The sequence below is a fragment of the Catharus ustulatus genome, chromosome 26, assembly GCF_009819885.2.
Source record: "Catharus ustulatus isolate bCatUst1 chromosome 26, bCatUst1.pri.v2, whole genome shotgun sequence".
Lineage (NCBI taxonomy): Eukaryota > Metazoa > Chordata > Aves > Passeriformes > Turdidae > Catharus > Catharus ustulatus.
The window spans coordinates 5,163,858-5,179,509 of NC_046246.1; the positions used below are offsets into that span (position 1 = coordinate 5,163,858).

Consider the following 15,652-nt stretch of genomic DNA (forward strand, 5'->3'; position numbering starts at 1 on the left):
CTGTAACAATTTAAAGTCAGAAAGTGTGTGTTTATTCCTCTCTAACAATTTAAAGTCAGAAAGTGTGTGTTTATTCCTCTCTAACAATTTAAAGTTACACAGTGAATGTTTATTCAGCGCTGGGCAGCAGTGTGAGGTAACCCCCTAACACACACTGCAAAATCACAGGTGGGCACAGGGTCTGTTTATTGACAAAAGGTTCAAACAAATAAATATTCATAATAACAGCAACTCCCATTCCTCACTTCCTATGGTAATTAGCTTGAATGGCAATTAAGCAGCGTGGTTGCTTCTTGAATTAAGTCTGGGGTCGTTTTTGTGGGGAGGGGTCTTAAAAGGAGGAAGTAAGGTGAGTCTTCCTCACCCTGAACTTTTCTATCAATGACAATACAAATGGCTTTGGGGCAACTCCAGTTTTGCAAAGAATGAGTTTCTGGTTGCAATTGTTCATGTTTATTTGGATCTACCTACCAGTTTCATCCTTTCCCATTGCAAGCACAGCTGAGCAAACATAAAATAACAAGAAATCAATTATTTAAGTTTCAGGTAACTATCTCAAGCTCAGTTTCCTTTAACTTTTAACTAGAATCCTAATTTCTTTAAGATGAGTGTTTCACTGAGAGGAAAATCCTGGGAATAATGGGGGAAATCTTGTGTCCTGGTTTGGAGGACAGGTGTGTGCTGAGAAAGGCAGGAGCCTCTCTTTGAAATGCAGAATGTAAACCCCCTCCCTCTGAATTATTATAATTTTAAAATTAAGGGGCTCTCAGGCAAAGATGTGGGAATATCCCATATGGATATATCTCCTATGGAGAGAATTTTCTTTGTGGAAAGGGAAGAATTTCCTTGTGGAGAGGAAGAATTTCCTTGTGGAAGGGCAGGAATTTCTTTAAAATTAGTGTTTCAGGCAGTGGAGCTGCTTCTGAGAGAAACCTCTCAAAACACTCTCAAATTTAATGGGATTTTAATGGGATTGTGTGGGAGTGACCTCTGGAAAAAGCCCAGAGTGATGGCCAGGGCAGTTTGGAAGATCAGATTTCCCCCAGACCAGCAAAACTTCATCTCTCACCTGTGGAATTGCACAGCAGAAACTCACCCAGCAGAAGCTGGGAGGGTTTTGAGCATTATTTCAGTGCTTTGAAGAATCAAGGCTGGTTTGTCCCAAGGAGGGGCTGATTGAAATGCAGAACTCAGATTATTCAAACTCCAGGACTCTGTGGAGGAGGAGACAAATGCAGGCTGAGTTTTTTATGAACCAAAGGAATGGTTTTGAAGGAGGCATTAATATTACAAGGATGTGCTGAGCCATCTTGCCAGGAATGCCTCTGTCCTCATTGAAGTGTCACACTCCAGGAGAGGCTAATCCACATTTCCATGACTGGGAAGGGAAGAAAATTCCCTGGTAATGCAAGGAAACTGCTCCTTGTCAGAGGAATTACGTTCTCTCAGCAGGTTTGTCACCAGCTGCTCATCTGAGGAAAGTTCCTATTGATCTCCACCAGTGAGGAGCTGCTCTTGGTCCTCACAAAGGGAAGGAAGAAAAAAAACACATTTGTGTTTTTATTTTAATCACAGCAAGTTCAAGGCTCATCTCTGAGTCTGTCTGGGGGGGAAAAATTGGTTTTTTAAAGAGTTGAGGAGGTGCAGCCCTGTGTGCAGAGTAAATCATGAGTAAATGCTGAGGAAGGATTGCAGATCCTCCAGGGTGTAAATCCTGCTCCTCAGGTGGAGCTTCACCAGGTCAGAGTTTCAGTCCAGACCCCTGGACCTCAGCTCACATTGCCCAAAGGATTTGCATCCACTCCTGGGTCACTCCTGGGTCAAATCCTGCAGGGTTGGGGTTGCTTTTCCAGTGGGGTTGGTTGTTTTTTTCCCTTTTCCCTGGATCAGCTCAGTGCCAGCAGCAAATTCCTCCATCTGAGCCCAAATCAGGGCATTTATCAGGGTTGGCTCTTCCCAAGAAGCTGCTCCACCAAAAAAAAGCCAAAGCACAGCCCAGGGTGTTGCTGTGAGCAGAGCAGGGATGAGCTGGGGATGGGATGGGGGGTGTGAGGTGTCTGAAGGGACCTCAGCACATTTTCTCTCTTCATTCTCAGTTTGGAATAAATCCCTCAGCATTTCTCTGTTCTAGAGCTCAGTGAAACTGCAGAGAAATCCTGGAATGGTTTGGGTGGGAAGGGACCTGAAAGATCATCCAGTGCCACCCCCTGCCCCAGATTCTCACCCCAAATTTCCCCAGTCACCCAGATTCCTCACAAATTTCCCCCAAATTCCCCCAAATTTCCCCCAGATTTGCCCCAGATCCCCCAAAATTCCCCCAGATTCCTCCAGATTTCTCCCAAATTTCCCCCAGATTCCCCCCAGATTTCCCCCAAATTCCCCCAAATTTCCCCCAGATTTCTCCCAAATTTCCACAAATTTCCTCCAGATTTCTCCCAAATCCCCCCAGATCCTGAGGGGCTGTGGGTGTGTGACAAACCAGCTGCACTGGGGTCCTTGCTGAGATCTGGGATTTGGGATCCACTGGGATTTCTGTCCCCCTCCTGCCAGTCCCTCTCTGCTCCCTGTGACGTGTCCCTGGCAGTCTGGAACTGGAATTGCACAAAATAAAATCGGGATTTGTCAGATCCAAGCTCCTCAAGACAGGCTGAGCCTCCAGCCTGGCCTGGGACAGATCCAGGGGCAGCCTGAGCCTCGTGGGCAGCGATGGTTTAGCCCAGGAATGGCTTTTCCAGGCTGGGTTTAGCACAAGAGTGGCTTTTCCAGGCTGGGTTTAGCTCACTAATGGCTTTTCTGTGCTGGGTTTATCCCAGGAATGGCTTTTCCAGGCTGGGTTTATCCCAGGAATGGCTTTTCCAGGCTGGGTTTAGCACAGGAATGACTTTTCCAGGCTGGCTTTAGCTCAGGAGTGGCTTTTCTAGGCTGGGTTTAGCACAAGAGTGGCTTTTCCAGGCTGGGTTTAGCCCAGGAATGACTTTTCCAGGCTGGGTTTATCCCAGGAATGGCTTTTCCAGGTTGGGTTTATCCCAGGAATGGCTTTTCCAGGTTGGGTTTATCCCAGGAATAGCTTTTCCAGGCTGGGTTTATCCCAGGAATGGCTTTTCCAGGCTGGGTTTAGCCCAGGAATGGCTTTTCCAGGCTGGGTTTCTGTCCCCCCCAGGTCTACGATGGCACCAACAGCTCTGCCCGGCTGCTGGGCACCTTCAGCCACTCGGAGCTGCTGGGCACCAGCATCAACAGCACCTCCAGCTCCATGTGGCTGGAGTTCATCTCTGACAGTGCCAACACCAGCAAAGGCTTCGAGCTGCAGTTCTCCAGTGAGTTACAGTCCCACTGTGCTGGGGGTCTGGGGAATTTTTGGAGTTTTGTGTGAGCAAAGCGTCCTTCATGTGGTGATCTCATACCCAGAGTGGATTGGAGTGTGGAGAGCACAGAATCCCAGGATTAGGGCACAGAATCTCGAGATTAGAGCACAGAACCCCAGGATTGTTGAGGGTGGAAAAGGCCTCCAAGGCCACCAAGCCCAAGCTGTGCCCCCTCCCCACCTTGTCACTCAGTGCCACCTCCAGCCCTTCCTTGGACAGTCCCAGGGATGGGGATCCAAACCTCCCTGGGCAGTTCCAATCCCTGAGCACCCTTTCCACGCAGAAATTCCTGCTGATGTCCAACCTGAGCCTCCCCTGGCACAGCTTGAGGCTGTTTCCTCTCCTCCTGTCCCTGTTCCCTGTTTTCTGTCGAGGCTGCAGCAATCCAGAAATTCAGATTAAAACCCCCCTGATTTCCAACAAATGATGAAAGAAAACAAAGAAAGCACCAGAGTGGCTTTGTGTGAAACCCTCCTGGTGTGAAATTCCAGCTGCCCTTCCCTCCTGCTGCAGGTTTTGAGCTCATCAAGTGCGAGGACCCCGGCGTCCCCCAGTTTGGGTACAAGGTGCACGACGAGGGACACTTTGCTGGCAGCTCAGTGTCCTTCAGCTGTGACCCTGGCTACACCCTGAGAGGCACCAGGGTGCTGGTGTGCCTGACTGGGGAGAGGAGAGCCTGGGACCAGCCCCTGCCGACCTGTGTGGGTGAGACATCTTCTTCTTCCTCTTCTTCTTCCTCTTCTCCTTCTCCTTCTTCTTCTTCTTGTCCTTCTTGTCCTTCTCCTTCTTCTTCTTCTCCTCCTTCTTCTTCTTCCTCTTCTTCTTCCTGTCCTTCTCCTCCTTCTTGTCCTTCTCCTTCTTGTCCTTCTCTTCTTCTTTCTTCTTCTTCTTCTTTCTCCTTCTCCTTCTTCTCCTTCTTCTTCTTTCTCCTTCTCTCTCTACTTCTCTTCTTTCCTTTTTCTCCTTCTTTCTCCTTCTCTTAATTCTTCTTCTTCTTCTTCTTCTCCTTCTTGTACTCCTTCTCCTCCTCCTCTCTCCTTCTCCCTCTTTCTCTTCTTTATTCTTCTCCTCTTTCTTCTTCTCTTTCTCCTTGTCTCTCCTCCTTCTTTCTCCTTCTCTTTATTCTTCTTTCTTCTTCTTCTCCTCCTCCTCCTCTCTCCTTCTTATCCTCTCTCCTTCTCCTTCTTTCTCCTCTTTATTCTTCTCCTCTTTATTCTTCTCCTTCTCTTTCTCCTTCTCTTTCTCCTTCTCTCTCTCCTTCTTTCTCTGTCTCCTTCTCTTTCTCCTCCTTCTTCTCCAGCCCCTCCACTCCCTCATCACCCTTCTCCCTGCTTTGCTGATCCACTGACATAACTCTGCTGTTAATTGCATCTGCATTAATTAAGTTGTGGTGAGGATCCTCTGTGAGGCATCTCGAGATGGAGACACCTCCTGCTCCTCCAAAACCTCCAGGAAATTATTTCCATGTGGATTCCCCACCCTTTGTCCCTGCTTTGTTGATCCATTGACGTTAACTCTGCTATTAATTACCCATCTTGCACTAATTAAATTGTGTGTGAGGGTCCTGAGATGGAGACACCTCCTGTTCCACCAAAACTTCCAGGAAGTGATTTCCTTGGATCCCACACCCTGCCCACCTTTTATCCCTGCTTTGCTCATCCATGTGACATTAGCTCTTGCATTTATTGCATCTGCACTAATTAATGTGATGAGGATGCTCTATGAGGTTATCTCGAGATGGAGACACCTCTTGCTCCTCCAAAACCTCCAGGAAATTATTTCCATGTGGATTCCCACCCTTTGTCCCTGCTTTGCTGATCCATTAACTCTGCTATTAATTACTAATTAACGTGGTGAGGATCCTGTGTGAGGTGAGGCAGCTTTAACATTAAATACTCTGCCCTGAACACTCACCTGACGAGGTTTCTTTGCTTCCTTGTGCTTTTCCAGCCCTTGTCCTTTCACTCTGGTCGTGTTGAGTGAGTGGCACCTGCTGACAGTGACACCAGTGTTTGTCCTGGCAGGTGACAGCTCCAAGCCAGGCTTTATTTGAGAGCTGCCTGACATCTGCTCCCATCCCCAGACATTTCAATTCCCTTCACTGACTCCTGACTTTCCTTTCACCTGCTTGGAAAATTCTGATTTGGAGTTTTTTGTGTTAAATGAGTGAGGCTGATTTGTGATTCCTGTCCTGCCGTGCCCAGGACATGGGGAAGGTGTTGGACACTGAGTCCCCTGGGAGATCTGCACTCACAGGGATGTGCTCAGCCCCTGCCTCTCCGTGTTCTCTCTCCCAGGAGGCAGGACCATTCCTTGGCTGGAATTTGAGCCTGATTTTTTTGATGTAAAGAGATAAATTTCTGTCATTTGTACGTTTTCTTAACCTTCACCCTGTTTGCTCTACATGTATTGGATATGAGGCCGTGTCTGAGCATGTGGAAATTAAAAAGAAATGAAAGAAAACTCAAAAGAAATGAAAATTACAGAATTTGAATGGCTATGTTATGGAAATTATTCCAAATCCTCACGTTCTTTGCAGTTCATTTACAGCGACATTTACAAGTTCTTTGGTTTCTTACCCTTCATTTTCTGATGAATCCAAGCAGAGGAGCCGAGCTCCTTCACCCCCCTCGTGTGGAGCAGGGTCCTGGCAGGCTCTGCCTTCCCTCCCTGGGGATTCAGGGAATGGGAGGAAAGCTTTGCCAGGTGTTCAGAACAGAATAATTCTGCAAAATAATTCTGATAACTCAGCTGAATTCAACAATTCTCTGCATCTCTGTAAGCGTTTAGAATCCCTGGGAAAAGCCAGGGTGAGATTTTTGCCATGCAAGAGCCACAAAAAGCCACGAATCTCCTCCCTAACCCCATAAATATTTTTGTTGCAGCCGAGTGTGGAGGGACAATCAGAGGAGAGGCCTCGGGGCGGATCCTTTCTCCAGGATACCCAACCCCCTACGACCACAACCTCAACTGCATCTGGACCATCGAGGCAGAGCCTGGATGCACCATTGGGTGAGCTGGGCCAGGGTCCTGAGCTTTGGCTTCTTTCCCACCTGGAGCTGAGTTTTCCAGGTCAATAATTAAATAAAGCAAGGAGGGAGAAGCTCCTGTCGATCTGAGAGGGACAAGCAGGGAGAAGTCACTGTTTGGTTCCAGAATCAGGGAATGGTTTAGGCTGGGGTTAAGGATTTATGGCAGGGATATTTCCCACCAGCCCAGGTTACTCAGATCCCCCAGTGGCATCACTGCTGCTCTGTTTTCAGCCTTGTGTGTGACACCAGACCATGTCCTGTGGTGTTCCTGTGCTCAGACATCCCCAGAGCTTTGGTGCCCATGGACAAATTTCCACCTCCTCCTCAATGGGATGCATCCAGAATCAAACATTTTGTCAGATTAAAGAGGAATCAAAAGTGCTGAATGCCCAGTGACACAATGGGATATCCTGGAATAGGAAATCACAGGGAATGTCCCAGGATCCAGCAGTTCCTGCTCCCTGATCTTCCCTTCTGCCCCACTGTGATGTTTGCCCAGCCCTGCCAAACCCTTCTGGGTGCTCCCACAGATTCCAGGCTGGCCAAAACCCACAGAAAACTGGAATATTTGGGCAAGCCAAGCTTTGATTGAGTGGTGGGATTTGAGGGGGAGAAATGTACCTTAAAAGTGCTGAATAATAATAATGCTATTATTATTATTATTATTATTATTATTATTATTATTATTCCTCTCCCAGCATCTCCCATCAGATTTCCCAGTGCTTGTCAGCCATTCCTGCCTCATCCCAAGCCTGTGGTTGTTCCATCCTGAATTCCTTCCCTCCCAGTCCCATTTTGTCCTCCCTGCTGCCTCAGCACCCATCACCTCTCCAGCACAGCCTGTCCCTCGGGGTGAGCTCTGTGCTGCTTTTAGCCTGTGGATTTCTGCTGGAGACAGGTTTGGTGTGGTGTTCTCATTTTTATTTAATGCAGAAATTCCCTCCATTAGCGGAGTGGCTCAGTAATGGATGGGTTTGGGTGTGAACAGAGGAGAAAAAGCACAGGCAACTTCCACTTGAAATCTCCTCTATTTTTATTCTCCTGGAAAAAGTTTTTATAGGACAGAATAGAGAGGCCCCTTTCCCTCCTATCCAAACTCTGCTTCAGCAGCTTTGCTCTTGTAATCCCTAAAAGCACCCACATGAGCAGAGATTTGGGATCAACCAAAGTCTGGGAAGGGGTCAGGAGAGGAAGGAAAAGGTTCCAGGAGGTATCAGAGCCACCCACACATGGTGACCCTGCCTTTCCCAGAGGTCAGAGCTTCCTTTCCCTGCCCCTTCCTTTCCCAGCTCCAGCAGCACAGAGGATCTCACGGGAATCGAGGGAGCACATTCCCAGCAACTTCATTTTTATGGTAATCCATTGGAAAAATAATCCTCTTCACGCATGGTACAATTGTATAAAGCTCTCATTTATAACTTACATGAAAATTAAACACCAGAGCTGTTGGAATGAAGCTGTATCTGCACAGCACGAGGGGAAGGGCAGAGGGGCGAGACAGGGAGAAAAATGAGTCTGCACTTCAGAGCATGAAAGGGAAAGGGCTGCTCCTGCAGAGGGGGAGAATTTGGGGCATGGAGTGCCTTGGTTGGGCTGGGACAGCTGGGGGAGAGGAGGAAAGAGGAGGAAAAGGAGGAGGAAAAGGAGGAGAAAAAGGAGGAGGGTGTGCTGGAAAATGGATGGAAATTCCTCACCCAGCTGGGAGCAGGGAGCACAGAGACACGGCAGAGATGGGTTGAGATCCTGTCCTGGTTTGGAGGACAGGTGTGTGCTGAGAAAGGCAGGAGCCTCTCTTTGAAATGGAGAATGGAAACCCCCTCCCTCCAAATTATTAGAAGGGGCTCTCAGGCAAAGATCTGGGAATAGGAATAACAGTTCTTTACTAGGGAAATTAAAATAGAAATACAGCACTACAAAGAACAAACCCAAGCCCTGCCAGAGTCAGAATCCAAGCTGACAGCCGTCAGTCAGGCAGGGTGTTGGCAGCAGTCCCATCCCATGGTGGCTGCATCCTCCTGCAGTGACAGATGTGGCTCAGCTGGAGCAGTGCTCCTGTACAAGGTGCAGTTTCCTCCCAAGCTCCAGGGATGATGTGGAAGGGTCTGGTTTTCCTCTGGGATCCAGTGGGAAAGGCTGCTCTGATGTTCCAAATCTCAGTTTTTATCTGGGTAGGAAATGTTTGGCTCCTCCCCCTGGCTGGAGCATCTCCCCATGGGATGATGGAATTTTATCAGCCATGCCCTGGGACTCAGTGGCCATGAACAGGAGAGATCTCCTGAGGGAGGATGGGCTGTGCAAAGATAAAGAACACTGCCCCAGCTGGTTTAACAGCTGCCCATGAACAGGAGATATCCCACAGAGATCAGGATCACTGCCCCAGCTGGTTTAACAGCTGCTGATAGAACACAAACTTTTGAGCCCATCCTGTATTGCAACCCAAGACAGATCCCTGATCCCGGTGTTGTACAAACCCACTGCTGTTGTTATTTCACCTCACTTTCATGGGTATGACAGATTCCACTTCCCAGAGTTTCATCTAAAAAGAGGAGTGAAAAAATCCCCAAGCTGGAGGGGACCCACAAGGATCATCCAGTGCAGCTCCTGGCCCTGCCCAGCCACCCCAAACCCCCACCCTGTGCATCCCAAACGCTCCTGGGGCTCTGGCAGCTTTGGGAATGTGACCACTTCCAGCATTTTGGGATATTCCACTTTGCAGGGACAGGCTGTGAACAGTTTTCGAGCTGGGGAAGCCTCTGTGGGGCAGAGGGAGGCTGTGGGCAGCCCCCAAACTGCTGCTGGGGTTGGTGGCTTTGGTGGCACCTCTGTGCTAGGGGGCTCCCAGCCTTGCACAGCAGGGCCAAGCTGGAATGGCCAGAGCTTGGATGGGGAATGTCAGAGTAAAACACCTCAGGAGCTTTGGGAAAAGCTCCTTAAGGGCTGATCACACTCTCAGGGCAGAACTGGGCTCTGCTCATTGCTAATCTGGCAGAACTTCCCCTTTCTCACACTTTATATTAATATAATCTCCCCAATTTCTAATTTGCCTTTTTATAAAAAAAAATTAGCTGCATTTTCATGCCTGTAATTGGGAAATAGGGGTTGTCAGAGTGCAGGAATAAAACTCCTTTCCCCTGAGGAATAAAACTTTCCCCTCCATTGTCTGCTGAAGCAGGGGCTGTGCCTGGGCTCCAGTGAGACTCATGCTGAGGGAAAAGCTGAGCTGTGCCTGTGGAATGGATGGATTTGCTCCTGAGAGCTCCAGATCTGATATCCCAGCAGATGCCAGGCACTGCCAGCCTGTCCCATGGATCACCTGCACCGAGGTTTTCTCCCCCTGGCACAGCCTGAAGTTGTTTTTTCTCAGATAAATGGGAGTGGTTTAGGCAGCCCTGGAGCTGCTGCTGGCACTGGGTGTCCCCCCACCCCAGCTCAACCTCTGGCAGCCCCTCCCTGATCCCAAGGTCTACAGGGATGAGTTTTTTCCAGCATTTCTGGCTCACTGGGCCCAGTTAAGGCTGGGAACAAACACAATCACACCGAGGCAGCCGTGGAGAACAGCTCTGCACCATCCATCCTGATTTTCCTCAAGCCTGGCTTTATTTCTCTTTGCTCAAGGTCTCTGCTTGGGAGATTTATGATTCAGCTCTTTTGGTTTCTCCCAGCTTCTGTGGGCATCATTTTGTTGCTGAGGATTTTGCAGTGGGGCTTTTTTTTTTTTTCTCCCCCCCTATTTTTTTTATGGCTCTCCCTGATTTATTTATGTTTGCCCCAGATAAATGGGAAAGCAGCCAAGTGAAAGCTTCCATATTTGTCTCCATGGGCGGGCAGGGATTTCAGCACAGCACCTGATGGGTTTATTTTTTACAGATTTTTTTTCTGTTTCCAGGTTTCTGTCCCCATTTCACACTGGGGTTGTGTTGCCCATGGTTGGCCTGACTTTGTTGTGCCAGAGGGGCAGTGACAAACATGGGCAGGGGAATTCCTCCTCTCCAGGTGGGATTTGAGTGCAGGAGTGGAAGGGATCAGCTCCTGCTCCATCCCCAGGGAATGGTCATATTCCCAAGGCTTCCAGAGCTCCAGGAGGGTTTGGACAGCACCCTCAGGGACAGGGTGGGATTTGGGATGTCTGCAGGAATTGGATTTGATGATCCCTGTGGGTCCATTCCACCCAGGACATTCCATGGCTCAGAACTGCAGCCTTCAGCTGGTGACACCACCAGAACCAGGGCAGGATCTTGGATGGTTCTTCTGAGCTGGGGAGATCCCAAAGCTCCTGGGAAATCCTGGATCCATCTGCTCCCCATCCTGCCCCGGCAGAGCTGGGCCTGGGGAGCAGCAGGGTGAGATCCCACCCTGTTGGGACCACGTTTGTCCCGTCCTGGAGTGCCACCAACCCTCACCTGGGCACGGAGGGACCTCCAGCCTCTCCCATCCCCCTGGCCCCATGGCTGGCCCAGACTCAGCTGGAATTCCTTCCTCTCCTGCAGCTTTCCCTGTGGAACTGCCCTGGCTGAAGGCCTTGAGCCCTCTCTGCAGGACAAATCCAGCTGTGAAATCCAGAGGAGTGGAATGAAATCTGCCTTCAGAGCATCAAAATAAACCCCTCAGTGTCAGCTCACTGTCACCTTCTTAACTCCTGTTTTCCCTCCCTTCCCTTGCTGCTGTGGATTTTGGAGCTCTGGCTCCTGCTGCCTCATTTTCTCTCTATTCTCTGCTGGAGTTCCTAAGCCCCATTCTGCAACATCCAAACCTTCCTAAAACACATCCAAATCCTGGAGGTGCTGCAATCCAGCATCAGAGCTGGCTGCCTGAACTGGGCACAATCCTCATTCCAGTCTGAATTCCAGATGAGACAACACATTCCACGTGGGCCTGGCTGCCTGAACTGGGCACACACCTCATTCCAGTCTGAATTCCAGGTGGTTTGTTCCCCCTCAGGCTCCATTTCATGGTTTTCCACACGGAGGAGTTCCACGATGTGCTGCGGATCTGGGACGGGCCGGTGGAGAACGGGATCCTGCTGAAGGAGATGAGCGGCTCGGGGCTGCCTGGGGACATCCACAGCACCTTCAACTCCGTCATCCTGCAGTTCAACACCGACTTCTTCACCAGCAAGCAGGGCTTTGCCATCCAGTTCTCAGGTGGGATGTGCGGGGATGCCTCAAAAACGCGGCCAAGCGCAGAGGGGAGCCCCAGCCAAACCCAGAGGGAAAATCCAAATAAACCCAGTCCCAAAATCCAGCCAAACCCAGACCCAAAATCCAAACAAACACAGACCCAAAATCCAACCAAATCCAGACCCAAAATCCAACCAAATCCAGAGGGGAACCCCAACCAAACCCAGAGGGAAAATCCAAACAAACCCAGAGCAAAAATCCAACCAAACCAGACCAAAAATCCAACCAAACCCAGACCCAAAATCCAACCAAACCCAGACCCAAAATCCAACCAAATCCAGACCAAAAATCCAACCAAACCCAGACCCAAAATCCAACCAAACCCAGACCCAAAATCCAAACAAACCCAGACCCAAAATCCAAACAAACCCAGAGGGAAAATCCAACCAAATCCAAACCAAAATCCAACCAAATCCAGAGGGGAACCCCAGCCAAACCCAGACCCAAAATCCAACCAAACCCAGACCCAAAATCCAGCCAAACCCAGACCAAAAATCCAATCAAACTCAGAGGGAAAATTCAACCAAACCCAGACCCAAAATCCAGCCAAACCCAGACCAAAAATCCAATCAAACTCAGACAAAAAATCCAACCAAACACAGACCCAAAATCCAACCAAACCCAGAGGGAAACCCCAACCAAATCCAGACCAAAATCCAACCAAACCCAGACCAAAAATCCAATCAAACCCAGAGAGGAGCCCCAGCCAAATCCAGAGGGAAATCCCAACCAAATCCAGACCAAAATCCAACCAAACCCAGAGGGAAAATCCAACCCAACCCAGAGGGAAAATCCAACCCAACCCAGAGGGAAAATCCAACCAATCCTAGAGGGAAAATCCAACCAAACCCAGAGGGAAACCCCAACCAAACCCAGACACAAAATCCAACCAAACCCAGAGAAAAACCCCAACCAAACCCAGAAGGAAAATCCAGACAAACCCAGAGGGAAAATCCAACCAAATCCAGAGGGAGAATCCAACCAAACTCAGGTTTGCTGGGCAGAAATTCCAGGTGTATCCACAGGGTGAGCAGGTGACAATGCAGTGGCCACTTAGTCCTTTCATAATAAATAAACAGAAAATTGACTCGATTAGACCATTCACTAATCACTTATTTACCACTTAATTCCATCTATTCATTATGTAATTGATTACAAATATTGCTTGCAGTGTTGCTGTGAAGATAAAAATGCACAAAAACCAAAGCAGGTTGATATTTATGAAACTGAAATACAGCTTTCATGGGCTGCAGCCACTGAAATGAGTGTGATCCTGTAAAAAATGAACTGCACATCCTTGGAGCTGGGAACCCCTCATTTCCTGGGCAGCACAAACATCAGCCTGCAGGAAATCATTATTTTACAGCTTTACATTTTGCAGTGTTTTTCTTCCCTGAGCTCCATCCTGTGAGGATCATTTGCTGAGCTGTTAGAGGTTTGAAATTAGGATTGTGAAAGTAATTATTTTCATTGCTTCCTGACCCGTGGCCTTCACAAGCCACCTTCAGTTCCGTTTGCTCCCTCTGAAGGATCTGTTTGTCTCGTGGCTGGGTTTGAATTGGAAAATCAAAACTTGCTTTAACAACATGGACTTGGTGAATACACAAATTCCATTACTTTGGTGTCCCCCAGCCCTTTTTGGGTTGAAAATGGGGAGGAATCTCATGTATTTTGTTCTGGCAGTGAATTCTGTGCCCTCTCAGTGAGACAGAGCAGAAAACCCTGGCACACACAAGAAGGAATTCCAGCAATTTTCCACCCCCAGACCCCTCAAATTCACCGTGGCAGCTTCCCCCAGGTGTGCTGGGAGGGGCTGGGCAGTGAGCTCTGAAAGCCAAATCCATTTAACCCCCCCCAAATTGGGTCCCTTGGGGTGCAGGGCACAAAAATCTCCATGGGCTGCAGGGCTGTCCCTGCTCCAGTCTGGCTCACCTGAGCCTCAGCCCTGCAAACACAATCATATTAAATTATTAAATAAGTTCCAATATTTACAGAGGGTTCCAGGTTTGTGCAGTTGTTTAGGAGTGGTAACAGACAGGGAGTGCTTGGCTGAGTGATGATCTGACTTTCCCTGGATTGAGACACATTAAAACATCTTCCCAACTTGTTTTTTTTTTGGTTTGGTTTTTTTTTTTTGGGGGGGGTTTTTTGGGGTTTTTTTGGGTTTTTTTTGGTTTTTTTTTTTTTTCCCATAACTTTCTGTCCAGGGTGCATTGATTGCTTGGCTGGGGGAACAAGCCAGCATTTTGGGGAGAATTTCTGCTGGATTTCAGAGCTCTGGGATGACCCAGACAGAGGCACAGCTTTGTGTCACCCAGCACAGCGGGACCATCCTGGTTTTTTCTTTTTGCCAGATTTGTGTCTCATCCAGCCTGGGCTGTTAACTTCCTTATCTGCAGCTGCACAGAAAGAGAGGGATTTCCTCTGGCTCTTTCAAGAGCAGCTTTCTCTAAACTGCCTGGGTGTAACAGACTCTCATCAACTTAGCAGGAAATAAGCTCCTGATCTGGAGCTGGGCTTTATTGACTGCTCCTGCTCAAAGCCTTTGTTCAGCAGGTGTGACTAAGCAGCCAGACCTGAGCTCAGACCTGTCCACTTTGGGATCTTGGGAGCTTTAATGAGGTGGATAAGCTCACAAAACTCCTATTACTCCAGGATTTTCCCTGCTGGTAAATCCTTGTGGTGTTGGCAGACCTTGAGCTCAGGCAGCAGCGAAGCTTCGCCTGTCCCCAGCTCAGGGGACATCTCAGACCTCAAAGAGAGGCAGCAACAAGTCTGGAAGGGAAACAAACACATTTCTGAAAGGCCAGGCTTGATGCTTCACTGATCTTGAGGCTAAATTTCTGTGCCACTCAGGGGAAAGTGTGAAGTGCTGGTGGCTGAGTTGATTTTGCAGCGTGTGCCTGGCACAGAACTCTCCAAAAACACCAAGCAAGATCAGTGGGTGTCTGCTCTGATGAAGTAAACAGCCATGTGCACAATTCTACATCAAAGCTGCTCCCTGGGTACTACTCTTGAACTTGCTGGTCCCCTGAGCCTTTCCCAGCTGGAGTGGCAGATGCTCAGAGCAAAGGGAAAGGAACTTTGTGTGTGGGGGGGAACTTTGTGGGATGCTGAGGGAGGAGGGATGGGGAACAAGGCATGGCCTGGATGTCTGGGTGTCCTGGTTTGGAGGACAGGTGTCTGCTGAGAAAGGCAGGAGCTTCTCTTTGAAATGGAGAATGTAAACCCCCTCCCTCCAAATTATTATCATTTTGAAATCAAGGGGCTCTCAGGCAAAGATATGGGAATAGGAATAACAGTTCTTTTCTAGGGAAATTAAAATAGAAATACAGTACTACAAAGAACAAACCCAAGCTCTGCCAGAGTCAGAATCCAAGCTGACAGCCGTCAGTCAGGCAGGGTGTTGGCAGCAGTCCCATCCCATGGTGGCTGCATCCTCCTGCAGTGACAGATGTGGCTCAGTTGGAGCAGTGCTCCTGTACAAGGTGCAGTTTCCTCCCAAGCTCCAGGGATGATGTGGAAGGGTCTGGTTTTCCTCTGGGATCCAGTGGAGAAAGGGCTCCCTTAGTGTCCCAAACCCTCTGTTTTTATCTTGGTAAGAAATGTTGGGCTCTTCCCCCTGGCTGGAGCAACTCCCAATGGGATGCAGTAATTTTATCAGTCCCACAGTGGGACTCAATGGCCATGAGCAGAAAATGACTGGCTGGAGGAAGGATGGGTTGTGAAAAGATAAAGAACACTGCCCCAGCTGGTTTATAAACCATGGCCATGAACAGGAGATATCCCATGAGATAAAGAACACTGCCCCAGCTGGTTTATAAACCATGGCCATGAACAGGAGATATCCCATGAGATAAAGAACACTGACCTGCCTGGTTTCAATGGATGCCCATTAGCAGAATATCTCCCACAGAGATCAGGATCACTGCCCCACCCTCAGCAGATGGTGACAGAACAGACACCTTTGATCACACCCTCTATTGTAACCCCAGACACTGGGTATGGACAGAGGGGAGGCAGTGCTGCAGGCCTGATGTTAAATAAACATCAATATTCAAAATGTGCTTTTGATTCC

The 15,652-nt window shown here is 48.8% G+C and overlaps 1 protein-coding gene across 1 annotated transcript in view; it reads left to right on the forward strand.

Annotated features, from left to right (window-relative positions):
• The window catches only part of LOC117007700 (CUB and sushi domain-containing protein 1-like), a 124,948-nt gene that overhangs the window by 28,524 nt on the left and 80,772 nt on the right, over positions 1 to 15,652 (forward strand). The window contains 4 exon segments of the mRNA XM_033081023.1: positions 3,161 to 3,317; positions 3,879 to 4,070; positions 6,251 to 6,377; positions 11,336 to 11,538. Coding sequence (XP_032936914.1) covers positions 3,161 to 3,317; positions 3,879 to 4,070; positions 6,251 to 6,377; positions 11,336 to 11,538 — 679 coding nt within the window.